Source organism: Electrona antarctica, assembly GCF_951216825.1.
Source record: "Electrona antarctica genome assembly, chromosome: 6".
Lineage (NCBI taxonomy): Eukaryota > Metazoa > Chordata > Actinopteri > Myctophiformes > Myctophidae > Electrona > Electrona antarctica.
Genome location: NC_136811.1, coordinates 38,105,542 through 38,133,367, shown reverse-complemented (window position 1 = coordinate 38,133,367; position 27,826 = coordinate 38,105,542). Strand labels below are relative to the sequence as shown.

General features: G+C 43.8%; 1 protein-coding gene across 2 annotated transcripts in view; it reads right to left on the bottom strand.

Moving 5' to 3' along the window:
• Nucleotides 1-6,469: 6,469 nt before the first annotated feature.
• fhl3a (four and a half LIM domains 3a) overlaps nucleotides 6,470-27,826 on the bottom strand; it is a 61,128-nt gene continuing 39,771 nt past the window's right edge. For both annotated transcript variants that reach the window (XM_079504358.1, XM_079504357.1), the window contains exons 2-6: nucleotides 20,149-20,321; nucleotides 15,669-15,843; nucleotides 12,340-12,509; nucleotides 10,876-11,062; nucleotides 6,470-9,800 (exon numbers count right to left, since the gene is read on the bottom strand). In XM_079504358.1, the coding sequence (XP_079360484.1) occupies nucleotides 9,634-9,800; nucleotides 10,876-11,062; nucleotides 12,340-12,509; nucleotides 15,669-15,843; nucleotides 20,149-20,304 (855 nt within the window). In that variant the 5' untranslated portion in view covers nucleotides 20,305-20,321 and the 3' untranslated portion in view covers nucleotides 6,470-9,633. The remainder of the gene's footprint in view (nucleotides 9,801-10,875; nucleotides 11,063-12,339; nucleotides 12,510-15,668; nucleotides 15,844-20,148; nucleotides 20,322-27,826) is intronic.

Sequence of the window (27,826 nt, the reverse complement as noted above, 5' to 3'; positions counted from 1 at the left end):
ACATTCACATGTCGATGGCACTAGAAACCATGGAAGACACCAACCTGCTCATTGGGAGCAGGTATACGGGGTTCTCTGTCTTGTTCAAGGACACTTTGACAGAAATACAGCAGTTTTGATTTGCAAAACTATTTGCAAATCAAAAATGTTCGTCGACTACCTTTTTTCACTGTCAAAAACTACATAAAAACTAAGATATGATGACTAAGACTAATTGAATAATATATTGACGATTTCCTCAACAAAATAAAACTAGACTATAATGTTTTGGAGGGACTAGTGGAGTAGAGATCCAGTAGAACTTTAGAGACAAGTCTACAAGCTTGTCTACAAGCTCGTGAGCCAAAATACATTTGTTGACTAAATCAACTGTACATTTTAGTCAACTAAAATCTTATATTTAGTCAACTAAAACTATACTGACACTACATTTAAAACATTTCAGATGACTAAAATATCACTAAAACTAAAACTATTTAAAATACTATATAAACTAAACCAAATTTGGTGTCAAAATCAACACTAACAGGGAGCCCATACCTCCTGAACCACTGCAGCCCCAATTATATCTTTACTTGGCGTTATAGTTTTCTGCTGTAGACACAAGGTGTATAGTAGCTAAATGGTACTAACAACGTTGGGTGCCTTGCCTCATAATGCCAGCCCATTGCTTAATAATTCAATTCACTCAATTAGGACCACACGCATGGGAAATACTGCTGAAAAACAAAATGCCCAAACAAACAATCAAACGTTGGCCATTGTTGGCCTTTATGTGGCATCCTGAAATCCATGTGTTTCTTCCTGGATGAAACAAATGCCTTTCTGTTTAGCGAGCAAATGAGATTTATCAACAGGTAATTCAATAGCACATTGTGTAACAAGACAAACAACAAGCGTTCCATGGAACCAAATTACAAAATGTATTTCTAGATAAATAGAAAAAAGAAACTGATTACAGCTTAGCCTTTATCACGTTTACCATGCTAACTAGCTACAGTATAACTACCTTGTGACAGTCCGACACCTGCTAATATGCAGGTGACGGACCCGCATATTAGCAGGTCCGTTATTTTTGTTAAGCTATACATTCATGTACCTAGATGTTAAGGTAAGTGTGTGTGTGTGTGTGTGTGTGTGTGTGTGTGTGTGTGTGTGTGTGTGTGCGTGCGTGCGTGCGTGCGTGCGTGCATGCATGCATGCATGCATGCATGCGTGCGTGTGATGGTCAAGATTCAATGTATCCCCCGAGCAAGCAGGCAGGCTCTATTAGCTCATAGTAAAAATGACAGCACAGGAAATGCGGGTTCAAAACTGGGGTAGAAGAGGAAAGTTATATAGTGCAGCTTTAACATTAGATGTTGCCAAATAAACACCCTTGAATAAATAATATCTTGAATCTGTCTTGTCTGAAATATCACAACCCTTATTGTACTTTAGCACATACTGTACATATACATTTTATTGCATCCTATAGATACCGATATTAAGATATGTCAGGTGGAGATCAAGTCTCCACCCGGTAGCGAAAATAGCCAATCTACAAGCTTGATCTGCACATTTCAGCCACCTCTTTGGCCCATTAGGACCACTTGTCCTAATGGGAAACGTCATCAAACAGCGACATGCACCTTATAGTAACATCATTCTACAGGCCACAGGTTTCTGTATAGTTTCTCTCTCTCTCTCTCTCTCTCTCTCTCTCTCTAAATATATATATATATATTAGAGATGTCCCGATACTGTATCGGTATCGGGACAGGTATCAGATCGGCCCTTATTTATCATATCGGATCATATCGGTATCGGTGAATATGCCAGTCTAACCACCGATCATATCGGTATCGGTGAATATGCCAGTCTAACCACCGATCCGACACAGGGGTAAGTTGACACTATGGCAGGTAAATGAAATGCTGGATGTTTGCTTTGGAGTTGCCCATATTGCAAGTGGATATTTGAGTGAGGAGTCTGCAATAAACACAACACGAGATATATAGCTAGATAGCTATAAACACAACATGAGATCACGACACTGGTATCGGTATTCGGTATCGGTATCGGTGAAAAAAGTGTATCGGGACATCCCTAATATATATATATATATATATATTTAAAAAAAATCTGGTGCGCTAGCGCGAGACCGGCCAAATTGCACATTAAACATATTAACACCTACTACTATATTGTAGGTTTGTCGGACTATTGGCTGTCAGACTACTGTATGTAGTCTGCTGTATTGTACCGTACTGCCTCTCATCATGCACCTGTGGAGCCAGGGACGTAGCTGACCATTTGGTTGCCCTACTCATAGGATATTTGTGCTGCCCCCCCTCCCGACGAGAGCGCTGCTATTCCTATTTTCGCTGTTTGTGAGGACGCACACACGGCCGCTCGTTATTACGTGCCGGAGCCGCGGAGATTTTTATTTTATTTTGAGGGTCGGCTTGGCACTTTTTGGCACATTTTGTTGCCCCCCTCGGCGTGTTGCCCTGCTCGCAGTGCGTATTGTGCGTATAGGTACACCGTAGTCTGTACTGCACTGTGCTCTGTGCTGGTGTTACACTAAAAACTACTGGTGTTACACTAAAAACTCAGCTTCCCATCATGCACCTGTGCACAGTGTACAGTCAACAGTGCCACTTTGTCACCTGTTGGTACTCTAAACGGACATACAAAGGGACACACATTGCTGTTCCTTGGAGTGGCTGCAACACTCAAAAAAAGAAAGAAATCTGCAACACAATTTTAGTATTAGTATTGGTGTTTAGTACTGAAGTTGCCTACTTCATCTCTCTCTCAATTAATTAGGGGTCCTTGGCCTGAGAAATGTTGAAACACGCTGAATGTTCATTAGCAGTCTGACAAACGGACGTGTTTCTGTGAAGCACTGTTCACTGTTTCTGAAGACGGGTTCTGTGACCTTCCCATGGAGGTATAAAAGAACTTAAGTGCTTAATGAAGAGGAGCATGCTGAAATTATATTTTATGTTATTAGATTTATTATCCATGTATAAATCAGGTTTAAGGGGGAAGAGCCACCAATAAACAGCCATTCCATTCTTGGTGAATTGTCTCTCAGTTAGCCACTTTAGACTCCAGGGTTAAAGCGGTTAAGCGTTTGAACAAAATTGATTCAAGTATTTAGTGATGACAATAAGCAACAATCTCATCATGCTACAGTAGTACAGACTAGTTTATCCTATTTGTCTATCTTTCTTTGGGACTGGATTCTGTACAGTGCTGGTTCCCAAACTTTTTGGCTCGATCACAACCTAAAAGAGAAATGAAACGTACCAACACTAGTGAAAATAGTAGATCTGCTATTTTCTACTTGTGGATCTGCTATTTCCACTACTTCTTAAGCTTTGTATATATGTATTTATTATTATTATTATTATTTATTTATTTATGGAAATTATTAGATTTTGTAATTTTATTATATGAAATACTTACTCAATTAAAAATGTTTTTAATTGATGAAAAGTTGTTTTTGGAAAAAAAAAAAGGAGATATTATAACTTGCGACCCATGAAACTTGGTCCGCGACCCAAACATGGGTCCCGACCAACTGTTTGGGAAACAAGGGGTTTTCGATTAATCAAACTGGTTAAAATGGAGTTTGAAGTTACAATGGGTTTGTATAGGAAGGGGGCGGGGCAACGAAAATGAATATCAAATATCTAAATACTGAATCGAGCAACTTAAAAACTGTCTGGGGTGTTCACATAAGCCTGAGTAGACGATGAAATGACCAAAAGTTTTTTTGAAGTGAAGTTCTTTAAGGGTCCTCGAAATTAAAACGTTTGAGAAGTTACCGCTGAAGGACAGTATACATAGTATCAATAATCTCAGCGATATGTGTGTGTGTGCTGCGTGCATGCATGTGCATCTGTGTGAACTAAAGCGAGTTCTAGTCAAATGTTTCCCCATCTTTGCGTAGTTTGGACATGACAACTTTGGCACACAGCCTAAAGGCCACACTCACATGTCCACCGTTAAAGACGGCTGATAGAATGAAGCTAGAGTATAACTCATGTTATTCTTTTCAGCCCCATGACCTGAATATGATCATTTCATTGATTCAATACGTTGTATTTTAGGGCCACTTAAATAATCAAGCTAATGTGTTTTGTCTGCGGTGAATCACCCTCTCTAAGTGAGTATGAGAATCAAGCTGTGATGCTATTTATTGAATTAACATTTACGAGCTAAAGTGAACGTGGCATTTCAATAACAAGCTAAATGGAGGGTCAGAATGCACTACTTTCTCAGGCCTTTCCAGCTGGGCAGGCTTGATTCTACTTGACACAGACAAAAAACAAACAAAAAGAGAAACCTTTTTGTGTCTCTTCCTGTTTTTGCTGGAAGAGTAGAGAAAGAGGAATAGAATGAGATATTAAAATGATTAATGTTGCCTTAATTTATGCACACTATTATATTTATTAGATGTATTATACAAGTATAAATGGGGTTTAAGGGGGATGATCTCTTTCCAATAAACAGCCATCCGATTCTTTGTGAAATGTCTGTCATCGGTTAAATCACAACTTTTGGAGCTCTTCCCCTGTAATGACATGCCCAAAACGGGGACTCCAGGGTTAAAGTGGTTAAGCGTTTGAACAAAATTGATTCAAAGTATCTAGTGATGACAGTGTCAAGTGTTGCCTATGAGCAACACTTGGCCTCATCATCCTACCACTAGTTTAACGTATTCGTGTCACTTCAAGAGGTGAATCTGCAGCACAGAGGCAGGATGAGGCAGAGAAAGGGAAGGTCGAATAGGGGTTTATTAACAAACAAAAAACTTTAGCAAACGGGTTAAGAGGTTTTTTCCTAAGTGCTTTTTACTACTTTTCATTGGTTCAATATATTTTTTTACCAACACGCAGACGTAAAGGGTGTTCAATAGCAGTGATTTACAGGGGAAAAAACCTCAAAAATGTAGATGGTTTCCTCCCGACAGCAACGATACACTACTAGGGATAACATCAACAGGCTAGCTAGGGGATTAACAGGACACAGGTGGAAACGTGGTAAATCACAGGACTGCATGGTATAGACAAGAAACAGTAATATAAGCACAGGAACAATTATACTATAGACCAAAACACACACAGAAACTAGGCATAGAATATAAAATGCAATAACACAAACTACAAAACAAGACAAAACAAACAAGGAACATGAACACAATAGATGCAACCAAAAGTCCAAAGACTGAAGAACATGGCCAAAACTAAGAGGAAGCCATACTGTAAATGTCCAGGGGTTGGACATAATGACGAGAAGGGGCAGGGGAGCAGGCCATGACACAGATCATGACTTTGTCTATTACAATTCAATTCTTTTTTTAATCGTCATTATGCACAACAAGCACACACAGCAAAATCAAAGGGGACAGTATCAGCAGGGGACAGTACAACACATAAGGCGTGAAGGCCATACTGCAGCAGTTTGAAAAACTGTCCATTCCAGCGGCCAGTTACAGTAACAGTCCAACAACTGATTAACAGACTGTTTGACAGTTCATTTCCAATCCATTTCTTTTCAGTGACATATTCTAAAGTGCCAGTGCATCGATTGCAATGGATAGTAATACTAGCAGGGTGTGAGTTACCGTAATTTGTTAACATACTGAATTCTCTTGCGTTTATAAAAGATGCATGCAGCTCTCATATGAAGTTGGGCAGAGATCTGCCCACATTGTTCTTTGTGAGATGGTTTCGTTGACCTTTCCTGTCACCCATCACCTCTTCGCCTAAGTACCCCTTCCCATAAATCCAATCGCACGTGCGCGCGGCATGTGTATGCGTGAGCACAACTGACCCCCCCTCCCCCCCCTGAAAGTGCCATGGAGCAACTCCAGATGTGAACATCCTCCCTCCTCCCCTCTTTCCCTCTCCCACACTCTCTCTCACATCCCCCTCCCCCCATGTGGCTATGAGTTTTCCATTTCCTTTTTTGGTGAAAAAATCTGAAACGGAGTTGGAGGGGGGGTGGCGCATTCACCACCAATGCCGACAGGAGAGCGTATCTGGCGGTCTGTTTGTTATTGGCCTGTATGTGTGTGTGCTTCATCAAGGCCATGAAACAGTCTCGTCAGCATAAACACCAGCTCATGCGTACACACACACACACACACACACACACACACACACACACACACACACACACACACACACACACACACACACAAGCACATGCTTTCTCGCTCTCCCTCTGTCTGTCACATAGGCATGCACTCGCTCACACGTACGCACACAGGGCGAGGGAGGGAGGGGGGCTTTCCTAGAAAGACTTTTGATGGTTAGCACACCATTGGGATTAGCTCTGGATGTTGGAAGCAAGACCACAGAAAACTTAAGTTACAGGATACAAACAGGTTCAAACTGAATTGTTATCCAATTACAGACACACAGGTAGCCTGTGTGTAGAAGAAAGAAACAACACATAAAGTATCATTTAATGTACATTTATTTGATAAGACTTCACAAATAAATCACATCAATGTCAAATTTGGTCACATCATCTGTTTTGAAAGTTTATATCGTTCTCACATTGATGGTCTATTTTTCCATCTTAAAAAGCACATTTGCCAACTCTGACTTGCCAGCATCAAAGCTCAAACAATGAAATATGGGCATTCTTTTATTTTTTTTACTTTTCATATAAATGTGACAAACAAGCATAACAAAACAACAACATTAACAGCAACAAAATATTAATTGTGGCAAATAGCCATGAAGTACAAAGACATGCATACTGAAACTGTAGCAATACACTGAAATATTTAATTCCGGCTTCTTTCGGGCAAGCCCATTTCTCACTCTTAAATGCTGGCTCTGAGCAATGTGGAAATATAGAAACATTTAAGACAACAAACGAAAGGCAGGGCCTTTATGAGGAATACAACATGTAAAAGTCAACAAAAAGACAATATAGGATAAAGAGTGGTCTATTCACCATATTCACATGGTGGTGAGTCTTTCATCATCATACACCCTGTGTACACAGTAATAGCAAAATGGTCACCATGTGAATATGGTTGATGAATAAATTCTTTGAATCGTGTTCGTATGTGCACGTAACATGGTAGCAAGAGAATATCTTATCCATAGTGCAAATGACTTGATTGCGAGTAACTTGGACTACCTTCTAAAACCTTTATAATGGCTCTGTCAATCTCTCTTCAATCTCGGTCTCTCTCTCTTCCTCAGTATATTTGGGCTATAATGCACATTTTGCCAGGGTTGGACTTGTGGAGGGTGTGTGTGGAGGTGGAATCCTGCCTCTTCTTTTGATACCCTCTTAATGTTTTATCGCCAGGTTTAGAGTTTTTAGGATATTTGATCCCTGCTTCTGGTCAGACTGAATTAAGTCAAAACATTATGGCTTTGATATATTTAATAATTATGTTTGATGTCACTATTTAACAATTTAACAATACAAAAGAAAAGTACGTTGTAAAATGTAAAATTTGTCAAAATGATGTTATTTATTTTTATTAAAACTCTATACCAGATCTGTTGTGATATTATAGATCTGCAATTTAAGTGTATATAGGGCCCCTCCTGTTTGTTTTTTTGTTTGTTTTTTTAACAAATCGAACCCTGCATTTCGCACATTCTCCACTTAGGACGACCGGTAGCTGTTGGGTTTCCCACACAGAAGACCAGGGTTCAACTCTAAGGTTACACACACCTTATGAATCTCACTTTCTGCAGCAATGTCCATACAGTACCTATCCTGCTCTCTCTAGGTCAGTGATTCTCAACCTGTGGGCCGGGGTACCACTGGTGGGCCGTGGGGTTATTGCAAGTGGGTCCCCAAATAATTGGCAAAACACTAAGATTTTTAATGATAATAAAACATCAAAAGATTATGTAAAAAAGAAAAACCTCATGATTTTCTTCTTTAAATCCTGAAAATGCACACAGCCCACCCATCTGACCCTTAACATACTGAACAGAGACGGGTTTTCACGTGGGTGAGGTGTGCTCGTACGTTTTTTACGCCTCCGTGTATAGTTTGACAATAAGCCACTACTTATCACCTACTTCTAATATAAACCTGAGTGGTACACCACATTAAAATAGACACTTGACAGATAATAGAGACCTTTGAATTATAACAATCAATTGAGATTTGGCTTAGTATGGCTGAGTTAGTTAGTTAAAATACCAGTCCAGGACCAGAGGAAAACATTTCACGTACACGTCGGGATGGCCCCAGTCAGCAAGCGAACGGAGAGAAAATTCGACGGACAGAATGTGAGAAATCTCTCTCCCCCTCCCCTCCTAATTTCGCCACACAGATCTTATGTAAGAGTATGTATGTCACTTTAACCGGCCGTGTTACGTGGACAGATGGGTGGGCAGCGAACGAGACAACAGGTTGAGAAGCACTACTCTAGGTTGCTCTGGTGAAGGGACATGAAGACAGTGTAGAAGGAGAACTGACACTCTGGTGAAGGGACATGAAGACAGTGTAGAAGGAGAACTGACACTCTGGTGAAGGGACATGAAGACAGTGTAGAAGGAGAACTGACACTCTGGTGAAGGGACATGAAGACAGTGTAGAAGGAGAACTGACACTCTGGTGAAGGGATATGAAGACAGTGTAGAAGGAGAACTGACACTCTGGTGAAGGGACATGAAGACAGTGTAGAAGGAGAACTGACACTCGAGGACATTCAAAACAATGCATACAAATGCAATTAAAACAGCAACTCAACCACACCTGAACATATGCAGACTCAACAGCTTTACATACTAGTAGTTGTGTCCCGACTCCTGGGTCTGCTTTTCAGAATGTCACCACCGTCATCTGAGGTGGCCAATTCATTCATAACAAATATTCGCTAAATGATTGCATAGCGGTTTTCTTAGGTTTTGACATTACATAACATACAATATCTGACTTTACTGTTAAGGCACTGCATAAACTTAGTTTCATATGATCATTATTATCTGTTTTTTTGTTCTTTTCATTCGGCAAAATAACTGTGGCGATAAATGCGGACAATACAAAATAAAAACACCCAAATCAGAGAGCATCTCTTAGTAACATCTAGAGAGTTCATTTAAATGTGAGTTAAATTAGCGCTTCATATTTCACTGCATATGGCTATGTGTGTGTGTGTGTGTGTGTGTGTGTGTGTGTGTGTGTGCGTGCGTGCGTGCGTGCGTGCGTGCGCGTGCGTGCGTGTATAAGTGTGTGTGTGCGTGTATAAGTGTGTGTGTGTGTGTGTGTGTGTATAAGAATCATCTGAAGCAGTGGTTCTCAAAGCGTCCAGGGATCTTCAGGTTTCCTCAAGGGGGTTCCAAATGGATCATTTACAGATCTGTAACTATGAGAGATTTGTACATTCTCAGAGTTACGAGGGGTCCTCGAAATTTGTTAAAAAATATATATATATAAAAGTTTGAGAACCACTAATCTGAAGGGAAGCATGTGTTAAGAAGTAGGGGAGGCTGAACAAACAGTCAAAAAGGACACGCACATCTATGTACGTGTTATGCATGTGTTAAGAGCCTCGGCGATGGTTTGGGGGTTCTGCATACGCTGCTTGAGGAGCATGGTATAGAATCTATAGATCAAGGTAAAGGGGAGGGAGTGGGAGGAGTGGCTCTATAGGTTGCTGTTGCTGTTGCTGTTGCAGTCGCGACACAGGATCCTGTCGCCGTCGGCGGGGAAGAAGCCAGCTCCGACCAGGGTCACCGAACACTGGGAGCAGGTGAAGCAGGTCTGGTGCCACTGGCGGTCCTCGAATGAGATGTACTTCCCTCCTCCGAAGCCTGAGGCACAAGGGAGCGAGAGACAGACAGCGTTTAATAATGGCGTTACTTAGTTAACATTTAAGACCTATATTTCCCTGTTCTTTCTGTTGCCACAAAGGAAAAAATAATCCATCTGACACATTTGTGCCGTTTCCTGAATGAATGAGCTCGTCTATGTAAACGGAGACGCACAAACACGGGTATCGGGTGTTGCACGAAAGTTGGTGACCCATGCTTTGCCGTCTGTGGTGTAATCTACCGTATTCAATATCACCATTCAAGGTCACCACTTTTGGTTGGTCTTGTTTACATTAGATATTGAGAGAGTTTATCCTTTAGTAAGGCCGTGGAAGTATTCACACTAGATTCATTGGTGAAAGGAGGAGATCAACGTCAATGCAAATTAGTCATGGTGAAGCCCTCCACAGACTTTTTAGTTGAAACACCAGGAAAGTCGAACCGGAAGTAGTAATCTGTCATCTCCGGGGCGGCCGCTAGTTACTACTCTTTCGTCAGAACCGCTAATATAGTAACTGCGAGGTCGCAGGGATTTGTTATTGAGCTCCTAACATCGACGTTCTGTATAATCACCTCATTCTGCACCTCAATTCAGAGAAAAGCCCAGCTAAAGATCGCGCTTATAATAGAAGTGGACGGAGCGGAAACATTTCAATGACGTCACACCGTGGAAACAAGCATTGTCTAAATGGTAAATGGTGCATTTATATAGCGCCTTCATCCAAGGCGCTTTACATAGATTGTGCATTGCATTCACCCATTGACACACACATTCATACACTGATGGCGGAGGAAACCATGCAAGGCCCCGGGAGAGCCCGGGATGGAACTGGTAGTAACCTTACGGTTCCCATCCAGCTGCTCTACCAGCCACTGCCGCCTAGCGACGGGAAGCTACTACTACTCGGTGGATCTAATCGAGGCTATGCTGGATCAATACAAATAAACTCTGGAAACTTGGGTTCGGCAGAGAATGTGTTAAAATGAGTTCAAATATACAGTAGCTAATATCTAAAATGGCACAGATGCTTTCCCGGTTTTAAAGGATTTTAACACAGTGATATATAGTGCAGACCTGTGATGGGTTTACAGCAGGCTTCACACTTCTTGGCGTAGAGGCTGCCAAAACACACCAGGCAGTAGGGGCTGTCGTCTCGGGAGGTGAAGTGCTGCCCGGCGAGCTGCATCTGACACCCAGTGCACACAAAACACTCCTTATGCCAAGGCTCGTCCCGATAGGTCACTCCACCTTTAGCCAGGGTCTGTCAAAATATATACAGTACACACATGGATATGCATGGATTAAAAAGCTAGAATCTAATCTCACGGCTGAACTTTTTTGTATTGCCTAAAGTCCTAGGCCCTCATTTATCAAAGCGGCGTATGCCAAAATATGGGTGCACACCGTAATTACCGCAATTTTCGGCATTTATCATTTCCACAAAACCTTGAATTTGAACGTGAGCCAGGACGGGAGCTGTCGTAGGCTTTGTCCTCACCTATTTTTCTGTCGTAGAAAAGCGGAGCAGCATTGTTTGACCAGCTGATCAGGCTGTCACAGGCATCTAAACATATGTATTCACTAAAGGAATACATCAACGATGTGTCTTTGTGTCATATGAAATTGGCAAGGCAAGCGAGGCGAGAGGAGAAACAGACATTCATGCAGGTGTTTGTTCTTTATTTATTTAAGAACACACCAGTTGGGCTTGCAAGTTGTGTGTGAGTGCGTGCGTCTGTGTGTGTGTAAACTGTGTATGAGAGGGGGGGGATCAGCTGTTTGCGATCACTTTATAAATGCCGTGGCGACGTGAGTGTACTACAAAACCGACGCTCGAATTTGGGGCAGATTTTACACTCAATTGATAAATGAGGGCCCTAATGTGCAATTTGTCAAACCGAACTGTGACACATTGAGAGTTTGTAGATAGGCTATTTTCGCTGCGCAACATGCTTCCATAGAAGACATATATGCTGGCTTCTATGCAATCCAAATGACAGCGACTGAGAACTTGAATCCATATAAGTGGCATTTAAAGACCTTATTGAGACAGTGGGGCAGTTCAAAGTAGCCTACTTGTGACAATACAGCAGCGTGCGCTAAAACGAGACACATTAAACAATGTGAAGTGGAGGAGAGAGCACAAGGTGGAGAGTCTGTCTGTTAAGATTGAGCACTTTTACAGCACTGGTCCTTGTTTTACCTCTTGTCCTCAAAAAGAGGACACACGAAGAAAGAAAAAGAAAAAAAAAGAAAGGAGCCAGAAGCCTCTCCTCAGCTAACCTTAACTAACCAACGATGTAGCATTTTCTGATAAATGATGATTATTTAATCCACTTATGCTTAACCAATTTAAGCCTGGCATCCCTATTTTGGTCATACTGTAGCATTATAGGCAAAACCTCAAAAATAGCAAATCAGCGTGCAACATTTGTGTCTGAAAATGTTTTAATACCAGATGTTCAGGCCACGGTCAACAAAGTATTCTGTCTAGGGTTTTAAGTGGCTAACAACTAAGTAAATGAGTCACAGTGGTACCTTTTTACAGCGCGTGCAGCGCGGGGCGAACTTGTCCTCATAGCAGGACACGCAGTAGTGTTCATCCTTGTCAGGGATGAAGGACTTAGAGCCAATAGGCTGCTCACAGCTGTGGCAAATGAAACAGGCCTCATGCCACGTAGAGCCACCATATTCCAGCTTCCTCGTACCTAGGGGACGGAGAGAGGGAGAGAGAGAGAGAGAGAGAGAGAGAGAGAGAGAGAGAGAGAGAGAAATGAGTTACATTTCCACATGCATTTCACATTCTGTTAAAATGTGTAAAAAATGTGTAAACAAAACTACAAACAACCAATTAGAGAAATAATGCACTGAGAGTGAGTGAGTGAGTGAGTGAGTGAGTGAGTGAGTGAGTGAGTGAGTGAGTGAGCGAACAAACGAGAGAGAGTAGCAGGGATATAGAGGCAGAAGAAAAGTTTAAATTATATTTAGTGAAAGTATAGTACTATAGGTCTGTGATAAATTCATATATTTAAAGTGGTATTGTTCTTTGAATAAGCATATTGCTCCGGAGTTTTACCAGGTCACATCTGATTGAGTTCATCTTTCACGTCTCAAGTCGAGCTCTGCCATTGCCTCATATACATGCAATCATTGAATAGTTAATATACATTTCAAGAGGCTGTACCAATGCATCATATATCTTGCAAGGACAGTGTTCTATCGTATGTCTAGTGCGGCATCATTGCTGATGTCCTTGCTATGTCATTATAGGCTGTTTTGCAATGCAAGCCGTCAGTATGCATCTGCACCAATACAGTCATTTATTGTACTTGGTGAATAAAGGGAATCTTGACAGTGAAATGAAGCCCAAATGAGATGATAAATGACAGTGGGCAGGAGACAACAGCACCAGAGTGTCCTTCACAGAGAGGAAATATTTGCACGGAAAGATAAACTGAGTGAGAACAAAAAAGGAATCGCTCCATCAACAATACTTCAACATCTGGATGACAATCTCTGGCAACAGGGGAGCATTTCAACACAGCCTATCAGATCCATCTCGGTAACCAAAAGAGCTTCTGAGGATTCCATCGCTGTGGCTTTGATCCCTCTTCTCTCTCTCTCTCTCTCTCTCTCTCTCTCTCTCTCTCTCTCTCTCTCTCTCTCTCTCTGGGCAAACCACTATAACCTAGTGCCCAATTGTTAAACAGAGTCAAGTATGTGTGTGTCAGCTTTTGAGTGTGTGCGTGCGTGTGTCTGTGTGTCTGTGCAAAACACTACAATAGTAGCTGCCGGCTCTATTAAAAGACACAGGATGGGACTTAGACTTGAGAATAGAAACAAAAGCACTTCTGCGCGCACGCACGCACGCACGCGCGCGCACGCGCGCACGCACACACGCACGCACGCACGCACGCAGCATACTAAATGGACTGAACAGCTACAGTGTGCTATTAACTTCCTGTGGGCTTCCATAATTGCCATGTAACCTGGCAGGAAGATCATCCTAACACAATGACTACCTCACAAGATGACTCACTGGGGGGGGGGGGGGGGGGGGGGGGGTATGATGGGGGGGGGGGGTATGATGATGTAGAGGCCTGGCCGACATGCAAACATCTTCACCCCCAAAAAAAGAAGAAAGACGAAATGGCCCCAAAATAGAGGGGAACGCCGCTCTCTTCCTGGAATCGTTTGCCATTTTTATGAGCGTTGGCCACGGTGGTGCTGAAATAGACGGCTGGCTTATCTCTTGTTATCATCAGAGCGCTGGCAGCCAGCCAGCCCTCAGGATTTGGCTCACATACAACAAGTCAGGCAGACTGGCAATTACTCTGTCACATTCAGCGCTGGCTGCCGCTCAATCGCTAACTCCAGCCTTCCTCTTCCTCGCCCATTCTCTCCCTGTCTCTCTCGTCTATTTTCTAAATCCCATTCTCCCTCGTATCTATTTGATCTATAGCTCTCCATCTTTCAAGTGCTCTTTCTTCCTGGACCAAGTGCAGACATGCTCCATGACACGTTTCCCCCTTCAGAATGTGTTTGTCCGTCATGAACTTTCAATTCGCAATGTGACACGTGATATATTTGGGATATACTGAATGACACTAATGCCTTTTTAATGACCTGGCGTCCCTATTTCGGAGATGTCATAGGAGAAAACCGTAAAGAGATGTCTAAAAAAGTTAAATAAATAAGCAGATCTACAACAGTGGTTCTCAAACCTTTACATTTCAAGGACTCCCCTCCCCTTACCTCTGACAGGTAAATGGACAGCATTACAGACTTGTAAGGGTCAATTTAGAACCCCCTCAAGGAACCCTACGAGTCCCTGGACCCCACACAGCTTGTAGATCAGTTGTTCTCACTGAGAACAACTGATCTACAAGCTCACAATGCATGGGTGATGTGATGCACTGTGATCTGGACGAACTAGGGCTTCAGTGCGTTAAGGAGAAGAAAGCATGCGTAGGAGGGCTGGTGTGTGTGACACTGTGTATATACAGTACTAGAAACCAAGCAAGTATATGTTAAATCAGACATTCTAAAACAGTTAGTCCCAATACTTGATTCTGATTAGCTGGTTTCCGTTGTAAATCTCACGAAAATCCACACCTTCAATCACGGAGACCCTCCGCTATACGTCGGGTCACACTACGCCTCTCAGTCAAAATACCCGGTAACCTGAGACCTCTTGCGGCTTATTGCTTTATTAAGCACCCCCAACAGCCCACATGGAATGATCTTCTATGCATAACATTTTTTATGTTATGCAATCAGACAGATTCGACTGCCAATCTCTCAAATTATAAAAAATATATAAATAAATAAATAGTCGACTGTCTATAGATAACTGAAGTCTGACGTCAATATCGCTAGTCCACGGGTTTGTGTACTTTTTTTTTGGTATTATAATCCCCCATAGGGGGATTTTAGATCGCCTCAGAACTGTGATTGAAAAATAAACAATGGATATGAAGAATCAATTGACAACGCTAATGTTACTGCTGCCGAATTTGTTACATTTTCACTAGAAACAAACTAGTGACTGACTGTCAAACGATACAGAGACACCTGCCCGACAATATCGCCGAGACAGTTTGTTTATTTTTGGACCAAAATTGTTATATGAGACGATTTTAAGATGACCCCATGTTATTCTCCATAGAGAACAACTTCCGCGAACCCCTGTAGGAACCAGGACCAGTGACGTCAGAACTTCGGCGCTCTATAGTTGACTACCAGTCGACCAAAGACAACATTCGCCCAATCAGATTCAACTATAAAAATCCTTAGTCGGACTCGGAGACGGCCCTACGCCTAGTATATACCGTAACGTGACGTATCCGTTAATTTGCATGTCTCACCTGGCATGACCGTCTTGTCACAGGCCACGCACTTGGAGGAGAACTCGTTGCAGTAGCAGTCGTTGCAGAGCAGGGCGTCGTCGTGGCTGGTGAACGGCTCGTCCGCCAGGGAGCGGTCGCAGCGGAAGCAGCGGAAGCAGTGCTCATGGTAGTGCCGGTCCTCGTAGAATAACTCCTGGCAGGGGAGCGAGGAGGAAATTGTACAAGAATTATACATTATACTATATGGTTTAGGACTGCTATAAGCGAAAGGTGAAATATAAATGTTACATATAAAACAAATAGTATAGTATAGTCGACTGGTAGTCGACTGTAGACAAATCCACAGAGAGGTGCCCTGCGCGCAGCCATGTTGTTTCCTGTAGGCGGCTGCGGTGAAAAACGCCGCAGCTACAGCTAGAGAGTGAATGTGAAAGTGACAGCTGTTCGTCTGCTCAAGATACTCTTTTACCTGCTTTTTACTAACGCTAACTTTACAAAGATATGATTGATTTTACCATGGTATTATATAAGTACTACCATGGTAGTACTTATATAATACTGTGAGAGGGAGGATGACTGAGTTAAGCAGTCACACCTGGCCTGAGTCAAACTAGAACTGGACTCAGAGCTGGGTGTGGCTGCGCACCTGTTGTGCATGGACTTGATCAAGGCACAACAGGATGAATCAGGCATCTCCACAAACACTCAGGGGAGAGGCGCTGTCCAGTTGTGACTGCTTAACTCAGTCATCCTCCCTCTCACAAATACATTATGATATAACATGATATTTGGTTGACTGTAGAAGCCAAGATGTCTCTGCTAGGCCTGATAGCTGATTGTTTTTGTTGCAGCCTAAGTGTTATGGTTCAGCTTGTCGTTGTATAGCAGCTACAGTATAGCTTGTGAGCCCTGTGCTTGTTGGCAGAACTAGCATACCACCGATCTGTGTGTCTAACATACTTCACCCAATGATATCATGCAAATTAAAGCATATGCAACACCACCTAGAATATTGTCTCGACTCCTATTGCCTACTGATATTGATCCAGAATTCCACAACAGGGGGCAGAGGTCATAATCACGGGGAAAGTATCACACTCTAGGTACTGTAGTGTAGTACCTATAGAGTTCTTTAATGAACTGAAAATACAAATTCAGGTGGGTTGAAAATGTTCCCTACTTCCTTCACAGGTGTTACAGATGATACTAATTATTAAGGTTCCATTTAGTGTACAGTGGTTTTCAAACTATTTAATTTCAAGGACCCCCATAACACTATCAGTTAAAGACCGGTATGGGGTCATTTGGAACCCACTCAAGGACACTTTGAGACCCACTGGTGTAGCAGAGTGTTTCCAGTGAGCCAGCATGCACAATAGAAGCAGCCTGACTCTGTCACCTAACAACCACTCTATAAAGCAATGATTACTATTGGAATACATAGTTATTTAACACTTTAACAAAGGAATATCACTTTCCCTATACCTTTAATAGATTTCATTAAATGATCGATTCTCTTTTAGAAGATAAATTGATGCATTCGGTTTACTGTTGCACCTCTATTGCATCATGGCGATCTCGTCGTCTCTGCCTATACTGACACATCTGGTGACATCGGAAATAATCCAAGGTTGTTACCAGAACAGTGGGAGGACGGCCGTAAACCCACTGCTCTGGGAACCAATCACATCATTGCCCCTATATGAAAGGACCACCGCAACAATTGGTTCTTGTTTCTTCAGTTGTTGATTTTTAAACTATATCACTATAAACAGCTTAGCAACATAGGCTGGGAGGTTTTAACTAGTGGTTCAGTCTGACGTGTGAGTCTACATCAGAATTAGACTCAGAATCAATGACTTAATTCACCAAGGGCAATAAACGCACCACAAAGTGTGACTGCATTATGACAAGGGATGGACATAGTAAGGACAATACAACACAGAGAGATAATACAATCGCACAGTGTGTGCAATACTGTGCACACGCTATTGCAGTATATTGCATACTAGCGTATTGTGCCCAGGTTATTGCCATACCAGATGGTGTAGATGACGGAATACCGGCTTGCACAAAGCAGGTGAATATGAATTATTAAAGAAAGTCAATGGATAAATTAGCAGTGTGGTGTAGGCTATTCACGGGTTAATTTTACTCTATATGAATGTGTAGGACATCTAGTATAGACCAATGAGGAGTGGAGAGGAGTGGAAAGTGGGAAGGAGAGGAGAGGAGTGGAGAGGAGAGGGGTGGAGAGGAGTGGAGAGGGGTGGAGAGGAGAGGAGTGGAGAGGAGTGGAGAGGGGTGGAGGAGTGGGGAGGAGAGGAGAGGAGTGGAAAGTGGGAAGGAGATGAGATGAGAGGAGAGGACAGGAGAGGAGAGGGATGGAGAGGAGTGGGGAGGAGAGGAGAGGAGTGGAAAGTGGGAAGGAGATGAGATGAGAGGAGAGGACAGGAGAGGAGAGGGATGGAGAGGAGTGGAGAGGAGAGGGATGGAGAGGAGTGGAGAGGAGAGGGGTGGAGAGGAGTGGAGAGGGGTGGAGAGGAGTGGGGAGGAGAGGAGAGGAGTGGAAAGTGGGAAGGAGATGAGATGAGATGAGAGGACAGGAGAGGAGAGGGATGGAGAGGAGTGGAGAGGAGAGGGATGGAGAGGAGTGGAGAGGAGAGGGGTGGAGAGGAGAGGGGTGGAGAGGAGAGGAGTGGAGAGGAGAGGGGTGGAGAGGAGAGGAGTGGAAAGGAGAGGGGTGGAGAGGAGTAGAAAGGAGTGGGGAGGAGAGGGGAAATGGAGAGTTTGATTGATTGATTGATTGAAATATTTATTAACAGTTTGCAGAATTACAGTACATTTCGAGCACAAACTCAATACAAAGGCTGTTAACTGTGAGTGGACGACCCAATTAAGCATTACACTTGTTTCCAACAGGGTCCACCATGTTCAATTCATCAAAACATTTAGAGACGTACAAATAGACACTTCTATATAGACAAAGAACAGAACAGGAATTCATCATAATGGAGGTAAAAAGGGAAAATAAACATATACAGTGAGGGAAAAAGGGGGGGAGTGAGGAGTTGAGTGGAGTGGAGGGAGGAGAGGAAATTGGAGAGGAGAGAGTGGTCTGTGTTAAACACATGGTGAAATATCCACACGGACAGTAATTGTGTGTGTGTGTGTGTGTGTGTGTGTGTGTGTGCGTGCGTGCGTGCGTGCGTGCGTGCGTGCGTGCGTGCGTGCGTGCGTGCGTGCGTGCACATCTGTGAGTGTGAGTGCTTTTGTGCGTAAAAGAGGTCCTGACAGGGATGAGGTTGAATTTATTGTCTATGCGACTCCGTGCCAAGACAAACACAGTCCGCTGGTTGAGAGAGTGTTGCTATGTCATTGGCTTCTATATACCCAAGCATGGTAGTGGCTGACTAGCACAGTGGTTCTCAATCTTTTTCATGTCAAGGACCTCCAACATTTATATGAATTTGGCTGCGGACCTCCATTTGAAAATGTTTTGTGACAGGGACCCCCAAAAGAGAAGATTTGTGTTATTCAAGTTTTCCGATATTTTTTTATAGCCAACATATAAATGGATAAAGTGGTTAAAATGCGTGTGATTCTGTATTTACCCATTTTGCTGGGGACCCCCCAATGACTCCTGGGGGTCCCCAGACACCACTTGGAGAACCACTGGACTAGCATGCCACATTCTGTCAACTCTATTCGCATCACAAATGACCTGCGTCTTGTTTGGGTTTTCCATTAAGGGAAGATTAAAATTTTACTTGATTGTGGGGGAAGAAGGAGACGTTTTCTCATGCGCCTTTTCTTTTACGACCTGAAGCAAAATTAGCCCACTGGCTAACATGGACGTGGTGGAAATTGCCTGTGTAATTGCGTGTTAAATTGGCCTTTACTGTGTCTTGCCACACAAAATATATTGAACACGCCTCATTTACCATGTATTATACACCATTAACATGGGGGGGACAACTTCTGTTTAAGCCATTTAAAGACCGTGTCAAAACACAGTAAAAAGAAAAATGGCTTTGAGTTTACTACAGTACAGCATGGAGGGCTGACTAACAGCTGACAGAGTTTCTTTGTTTAGCCTCTTGTTATGTTAAATAAAACACATAACCCATTGTAAAACTACATCATTTGTCCCACTGTATACTGTAGTTCCATTCCAAAATGCAATATATCTATTTTAGAGGGCCAGACATTAATTCAAATACGTCTTACAGTATGTCCAAATGATCTCAGCTGTAAAATGCTCTTTTAATTTAATTCCTAATTTCATAATTCACATTTCCTTCATAATTCCTTCTCCATCCATACTTCCTTCTTACCGTTTATAAATGTTGTTCCCAACCCTTTTAGCTCAAGACCCAAAAGAGAAGTGATAACTCCCCATAATGGGACTCAAACTACTGACAAATTTGACAATAGCCTACTTCTTAATTCATGGGATTTTGTTGATGGTTTATAATAAAATAAAATAAGTGTGTACCCTGGCGTCGTGGGCGATGAGCTCCTTGCACTCATCACACGTGTTGGAGAACAGGCTGTCGTAGCAGGGGATGCAGTAAGGGCTGTCCTCCGACTGGATGTACTTGCGGCCATACAGCGACTCTTTGCAGTTGTCACAGTCAAAGCGGTCGGCCATCGTCACCTTCTCGAAACCTGTAACACAGATGAGATGCCGAAAGTTAGAGCTGCCACAACTCCATTTACAATTTCAGGCATTTAGCACTGCAGACTACAGACTTACAGTCTAGTGCTTCAGTAAACTAGGCTCATAATGTCTAAACAATGTTGTTTGTTTTTACGTCCGGAGACCCCTGCCCAGAACAGGCTTCAGACACGCGTCCTCAGGAGACTTGGCTCAGATCTGAATGCATTTGATTTATCGTTAGGAACCCGTTGCGACCACATGCCCTTACTGACGTCGACCTCAGGCGGGGTTCGAACCCACAACCTTCCATATGAAAGGCAATCAAAAATAATAATCTGTACATTGAACAATAGGATACCAAGTAAACAATGAACTGTCTAAGGCCCAAACCGCACCAATGCAACCAAACAGTTTTAAGGAGTCAAGGACATGTTACACCAATGCAACTCCTTGCAACTGTTTGGTTGTAAGGAGTTGCATGGCGAATCATTGGTGTGTGATAACTTCATGCTATCTAGAATAGATTACATTTTACGTTTACGTAGGCCTACATTTTGGCTGTGGACATACTGTAAGCCTGATTAAAGGTGCAGTAAGTGATTTTCTTTTGTTAAAATAAGCCCTATATTCTGATAGCAATCATTGCTACAGTAAAGACATAATAAGATTTGTTCAGTAACAGGGGTCTCAACTTATACCTTCTTTATTCGTTCTGTAGCCAAATGCGAAAGGAAATAAAAGCCTGGGTACGATTATTATTATTCCAGATGCAGGATGAACAAGTGAAATTGATGACAAAGAAACGAGCTGACAACATTGAAACTGGACCACTATAAAAAAGAAGCTGATAGATGGTTACAAATTGGCAACCCACCTAAAAATGAATTTTCTGTTTATTAAAGAGATGGAAAGACGGGGAGAAACCTGTCACTGAACAAAACTCTATAGCAATGATGACTGAATCTGAATATAGATCTTTATGCTTCTCACAATTTCTTTTTAAATAGAGCAAAAATAGGAAAATAGAGCTTATAGCTCATCTACAAACTTACAACGTGACGGGATGCAAGCTTGCAGATCCACTTAACTATTTTCAGTGCGTAACACAACAGAGTATAAATTGAGCAATAGCGTGGACGATGAGGACAGCTGGGGGAGGACAGAGACACACAGTGGACGATGAGGACAGCGAGGACAGAGACACACAGTGGACCATGAGGACAGCGAGGACAGAGACACACATTGGACAATGAGGACAGCGAGGACAGAGACACACAGTGGACGATGAGGACAGCTGGGGGAGGACAGAGACACACAGTGGACGATGAGGACAGCGAGGACAGAGACACACAGTGGACCATGAGGACAGCCGGGGGAGGACAGAGACACACAGTGGACGATGAGGACAGCTGGGGGAGGACAGAGACACACAGTGGACGATGAGGACAGCTGGGGGAGGACAGAGACACACAGTGGACGATGAGGACAGCGAGGACAGATACACACAGTGGACGATGAGGACAGCGAGGACAGAGACACACAGTGGACCATGAGGACAGTGAGGACAGAGACACACAGTGGACCATGAGGACAGCGAGGACAGAGACACACATTGGACCATGAGGACAGCGAGGACAGAGACACACAGTGGACCATGAGGACAGCCGGGGGAGGACAGAGACACACAGTGGACCATGAGGACAGCGAGGACAGAGACACACATTGGACCATGAGGACAGCGAGGACAGAGACACACAGTGGACCATGAGGACAAGTGGGGGAGGACAGACACACAGTGGACCATGAGGACAGCGAGGACAGAGACACACAGTGGACCATGAGGACAGCAAGGACAGAGACACACAGTGGACCATGAGGACAGCGAGGACAGAGACACACAGTGGACGATGAGGACAGCGAGGACAGAGTCACACAGTGGACGATGAGGACAGCGAGGACAGAGACACACAGTGGACGATGAGGACAGCGAGGACAGAGACACACAGTGGACCATGAGGACAGCTGGGGGAGGACAGAGACACACAGTGGACCATGAGGACAGCGAGGACAGACACACAGTGGACCATGAGGACACCATACTGTCCACCTGGGAGGTCTGAGTTCGATCCCTGGTCGGGTAATACCAAAAAATGGGACCCAATGCCTTCCTGGGTGGCACTCAACATCACGGGTTGGATTGGATGGGGGTCAGATCAACTACAAATGATTCCCGAGCGCGGCACGGCTGCGGCTCACCGCTCCAAGAGATGGTTCAAAGGTGGAGAACAAATTTCACTGCGGTAACGTGTGTGACAAATAGTATGACGTTTGACTGAGAGAGAAGGAGGGAGAGGTGTGAGGAAAATTTTCCGTCGCTTCACGTCCCTCCCGGACAGAAGTAGGATGCCATTAGTGTAGGGTTTCTCTGCCAATATTTATACTGCAAGTACCGCTGCTCATGGGATTTACACCGAAATAAAATGAAGAGAAGGAGAGTGGCTGGGTGGGGGTGTAGAGAGAGAGAGAGAGAGAGAGAAACAGACATAGATGAAAAGGGTGAGAGAGACAGGGAACAAGAGACAGAGAAAGACAGGACTTTCATGAGAGGTACAAAACGCCTATTAACTTTTATTGCCGAGCGATGAAAGTGATGTGCAGAGGGAAGGGAGAGAGACACACACACACACACACACACACACACACACACACACACACACACACACACACACACACACACACACACACACACACACACACACACACACACACACACACACACACACACACACACACACACACACACACACACACACACACACAGAGAGACAGAAAGAAATAACAAAGAAATACAGCTTTTTACTGTGGTTCATTGGGAACACCTACACTACAGTATGTACTGTACATCACATCATATACCACCAAATGAGACAGAAAGGTCAAGAAATGTGTGTGTGTGTGTGTGTGTGTGTGTGTGTGTGTGTGTGTGTGTGTGTGTGTGTGTGTGTGTGTGTGTGTGTGTGTGTGTGCGTGCGTGTGTGCGTGTGTGTGTGTTTGTGTGAGAGAGAGAGAGAGAGAGTGAAAACAGCAGACACACTGAAGCACAATGTTTCAAACACTATACAGCTGGGTCATGCAACCAGCAGGCCTACAGTATAATACCGTAACCATACGTCCATGACAAAATTGGTTAACATCGCCTCAAAATCACTTGAACCACTTGAACCCTACACACATCGGTTATTTGAACAGCGCGACGGGTTTTCTATTTTCAAAAGAATCTTCAAAGGGAGGAGGGGGGGTGGGGGGCAGGGTGTCCCTCCCTGGAACAAAATATTTTCAGGCGGTGGTCCTCGGCCAAACACAGATATTATCAACATGGGAGTCCATGGCGTGAAAATGTACACTAGACCAGGGGTTCTCAACCCGTGGGTCGCGACCCCTCGGGGGGTCGCCAAATTATTTTAGGGGGTCCCCAAATTATTTAAAAAAAAAACAAAAAAAAAAACACGATTTTTCAAAAATAGCAGACCTACAAGCTCGTAGCGCGCCACTCGGTGGCGCGCTATGAGCTTGTAGATCTGCTATTTTTAAATAGCTAAATTATAACAATGCTTAAAACACCAAAAGGGGTTCCCGCCCAAAATGGTTTAAGGTTATTGTAGCAGTCAATTTATATTGGGGGTCGGGAGGGGGCGGGGCGGGGGTCCCGAGACGTTGCCAAAGCATTTTCGGGGGTCCCCAGCCAAAAACGTTGAGAACCCCTGCACTAGACACACACTTGTTGGCGTTGGATTGGCCCTTGGATCATAGCCGAACACACGACAAAGTGACAGAATAATATTGCGGGGAGCATTGAGGCAACCAACACTGGGGCTGCCAAAACATGACAGCATGGCTGGGGGAGTGATACGGCCCTCTGGCAGAGTGCAGTTCCACCTCCGCCCAGGAGGGAGAATAAAACATAATAACCACCTCTGATATCATAATCAATCAAACTTCACCCCGAGGCGCTGCGCCGCCTGGCTTACACAATACGCCTGCTAACGCAAAATACAGCACGCGAGGAAAGTATGTGTATACACATTGGCACGCACACACGCCCGCACCACACACATGCAGAATCAAATACATAGACACACACAAGCATGCTGATATACTCATAATCATGAAATACCTACACATTCTGAAATGCAAGTGCACAAATACATACATACAAGCACACGCACGCACGCGCGCACTCGCACGCACGCACGCACACATGCACACATGCACGCACGCATGCGCAGGTAAGTTGACAGACAGACAAAGGAGGCTAGAATAATAGCCAAATCACACACAGGATACATCATCAAAGACAACATCAGTCCCAGACTCTCACGTTTCATCCGTCTGAGGCCTCTGTGAGATAAAAGCTCCTAATGAGTCAGGGTGTGAGGGGGGGGGGACCACCTCACCTGTTCCCCATTCTTCATAAATAACCCTGTGACGCGCTCCAAGCTAAAAACCGCCGTATACGTACACCCAATCTGGAGAGTCGCTCTCAGCACCCCCGCATTGGCCTTTAGACATAAATTAGCCAGAGTAAATATGAGGTGGCCTTGTGGCCGTGTGTATACACTGGCTCACATCACTGGAACTCCCATATCTCTCCATCTAATGAGGGAGTGGAATGGATACCCCCTTTTGGACCCGACGTCTCAGGTTGTAGACGGTATCCATCTGGAGGTACTGGAGTGGGGAAAATGTCAGCACAACAGAAACCTCATATCTCCATCTATTCTAACTTGTTATGTTTCTTTCGTAAATGAAATGGTACTGTATGTATAGGAGTTAACCATTTAATCCATTGATACCTGGAACGCATCCATGTCACGTTAGCGTTAGCGTTTTAAACATTATGTTATAATTTAGCTATTGAAAAATAGCAGATCTACAAGCTCATAGCGCGCCACCGAGTGGCGCGCTATGAACTTGTAGGTCTGCTATTTTTGAAAAATCGTTAAAATGTGCCTCAAATCTTTCCGAAAATTGTCATGATTTAGAAAACTTTTTTTTTTAATTTCGACGTCAGGCCTGAATGGGTTAAATCTGAAATACTTTCTAGTACAGCAACTAGCAAGCAACAACGCAGCGCATTGTGAGCTGATCTGCTGTTTTGCCAAATGACTGTGTATTTTCACCTATTATGACATGACATGGCCAGGAATAGGGCTAGGGGTTCATGTGGTTAGAACTTGGCAACGGCTGTGGTTTAACCCATTCAATCCGGGAAAGCATGATCCGTGTCATTTCAGATTTTAGCGTTGGGTTTTCAAAAATAGCAGATATAAAAGCTTCTGCTATTTAAATATAACATTTAAAAAAACAATCTTGAAAGTGTGAGAACAAATAGATTTAGAAGCCATTCGTATAGAATCTCCCCTCAGGTCTTTATCAAGTCAGGTCTTAATAATACCTGTGCCGTTTTAGATTGTGCGCAACGTTAGCCAAAGTGTTGCGGACACGTTAGCGACAGCCCCGTGACCAGCAGCACCTGCGATAAGAATCACTTGGAGAGAAGAAGCGAGTTGAAAAGCACAGCTACGGTATGAGCTCAGCCTTATCTGCACAGTGGCAGCCAGGTATGTGCCGGCCGCGCTTGCCAGGCCGCCGAGCGAGACGCGGCATGACTCATGGCGGACGGGAAAAGCGAGCGAGCGCTGCCCGTGACGTCTGATGTCAGCCTCTGGTTTCAAAGTGAATCCAGCAGCTGTCAGCAGCTGTTTATTGCTATTCCCCCCCCGCCCCCCACTTCATTTGTATCATCTGCTCGGTAAATGGCTGCAGAAACTTAAAGTAGGTCACAAAAAAACATTATTGAGACTGATTAAAAGAAGGAAAAAAAAGATTTTCAACCTAAATTGTGTTGTTCTGATATGAGGAGATTAATAAAAAAAACAATGTTTACATCACGTACGCCTGAAGCCGTGAAACAACACTTTTGATGCCATCGTTTCAGACGTAAAGATTTCACAGAGAAATATACACAGAAGACAGAGGTTATACTGTATGTTTCCAGCAATGGTTTGTCTGCATAGACTCCATATATGCTCCTCGTTAATTTACATTGTACGCTGAAACAGCTCTCAAAGTCACTCTTTTAGTACGTAAACAAACACCCAAAACAAACAAATTAATTCAGACAATATAGAAAATCACCAAGCCTTGTACTGTTTATTATTTTTTATTATTTTGATTATGTTAACTTGCTGTTGATTTTGCCATTTTTGAGTGGAAGAACACCCGGACTGGATCTGTGGATCTAGATCTTAATAGTAAGATCAACAGGAAGTTAACATGTTTATATAAATAAAAAACAGTACGAAGTTTGGTGTTTCTCTATATTGTCTGAATTGTGAATTGTGCTTGTTTATGTACTAAAAGAGTGACTTTGAGAGCTGTTTCAGCGTACAATGTAAGTCAATGAGGAGCATATTTTTTCTTGCCCACATTTTCTTGCCCACATTTGGAGTTACATCATGGCAAGATAACAAAGACACAATCCAAGTAAGTAAAAGTCAGGAGTTCAAAAAGTACTGGCATCAAAATGTAGAAAAAGTACCCAAAGTACCAAAATCTACAAGCTCACAATGTGTCGCACTCAAAATGTTACTTAAGTACAGTACTTGAGTAAATGTACTTAGTTATCTTGCACCACTGCTTGGTAGCTTCTTGGGTGGATCAACATCCAGGATTCCAGGGTGTTCCAGAGGTGGATTATTTCCCCTCACGGCTGCACTCCCCTGCAGGCAGCTCTACGGCTGCACTCCCCTGCAGGCAGGCAGCTCTACGGCTGCACTCCCCTGCAGGCAGGCAGCTCTACGGCTGCACTCCCCTAGCCTGGCTAATAAGCCAGACCGAATCAGCCGTTGGCAAAAGAAAAAAGCCTGCCGGCGGATTACGGTCTGGAGAGGCTCAATTGTACGCCCATTTCCTACACTGGTGTGAACTGGTGAGAACTGGTGTGGCCAATCGGGACACGGTATGCAATATGGGCGGGCTTTGGTACAGTGACGTTCAATGCTTGAGACCTTTGACTGACAGTAGCTCTGACCAATTGCGTCAAAGAGAAAATGTTTGAACCCGCCCCCCGGGAAACAAGATCCATACACAGCATCTCCAGACTCAAATACCACACGACCACACTGCAGGCAGGCAAGCTCTACGGCTGCACTCCAGGCAGCTCTACGGCTGCACTCCCCTGCAGGCAGGCAGCTCTACGGCTGCACTCCAGGCAGCTCTACAGCTGCACTCCCCTGCAGACAGGCAGCTCTACGGCTGCACTCCCAAGCAGGCAGGCAGCTCTACGGCTGCACTCCCCTGCAGACAGGCAGCTCTACGGCTGCACTCCCAAGCAGGCAGGCAGCTCTACGGCTGCACTCCCAAGCAGGCAGGCAGCTCTACGGCTGCACTCCCAAGCAGGCAGGCAGCTCTACGGCTGCACTCCCAAGCAGGCAGGCAGCTCTACGGCTGC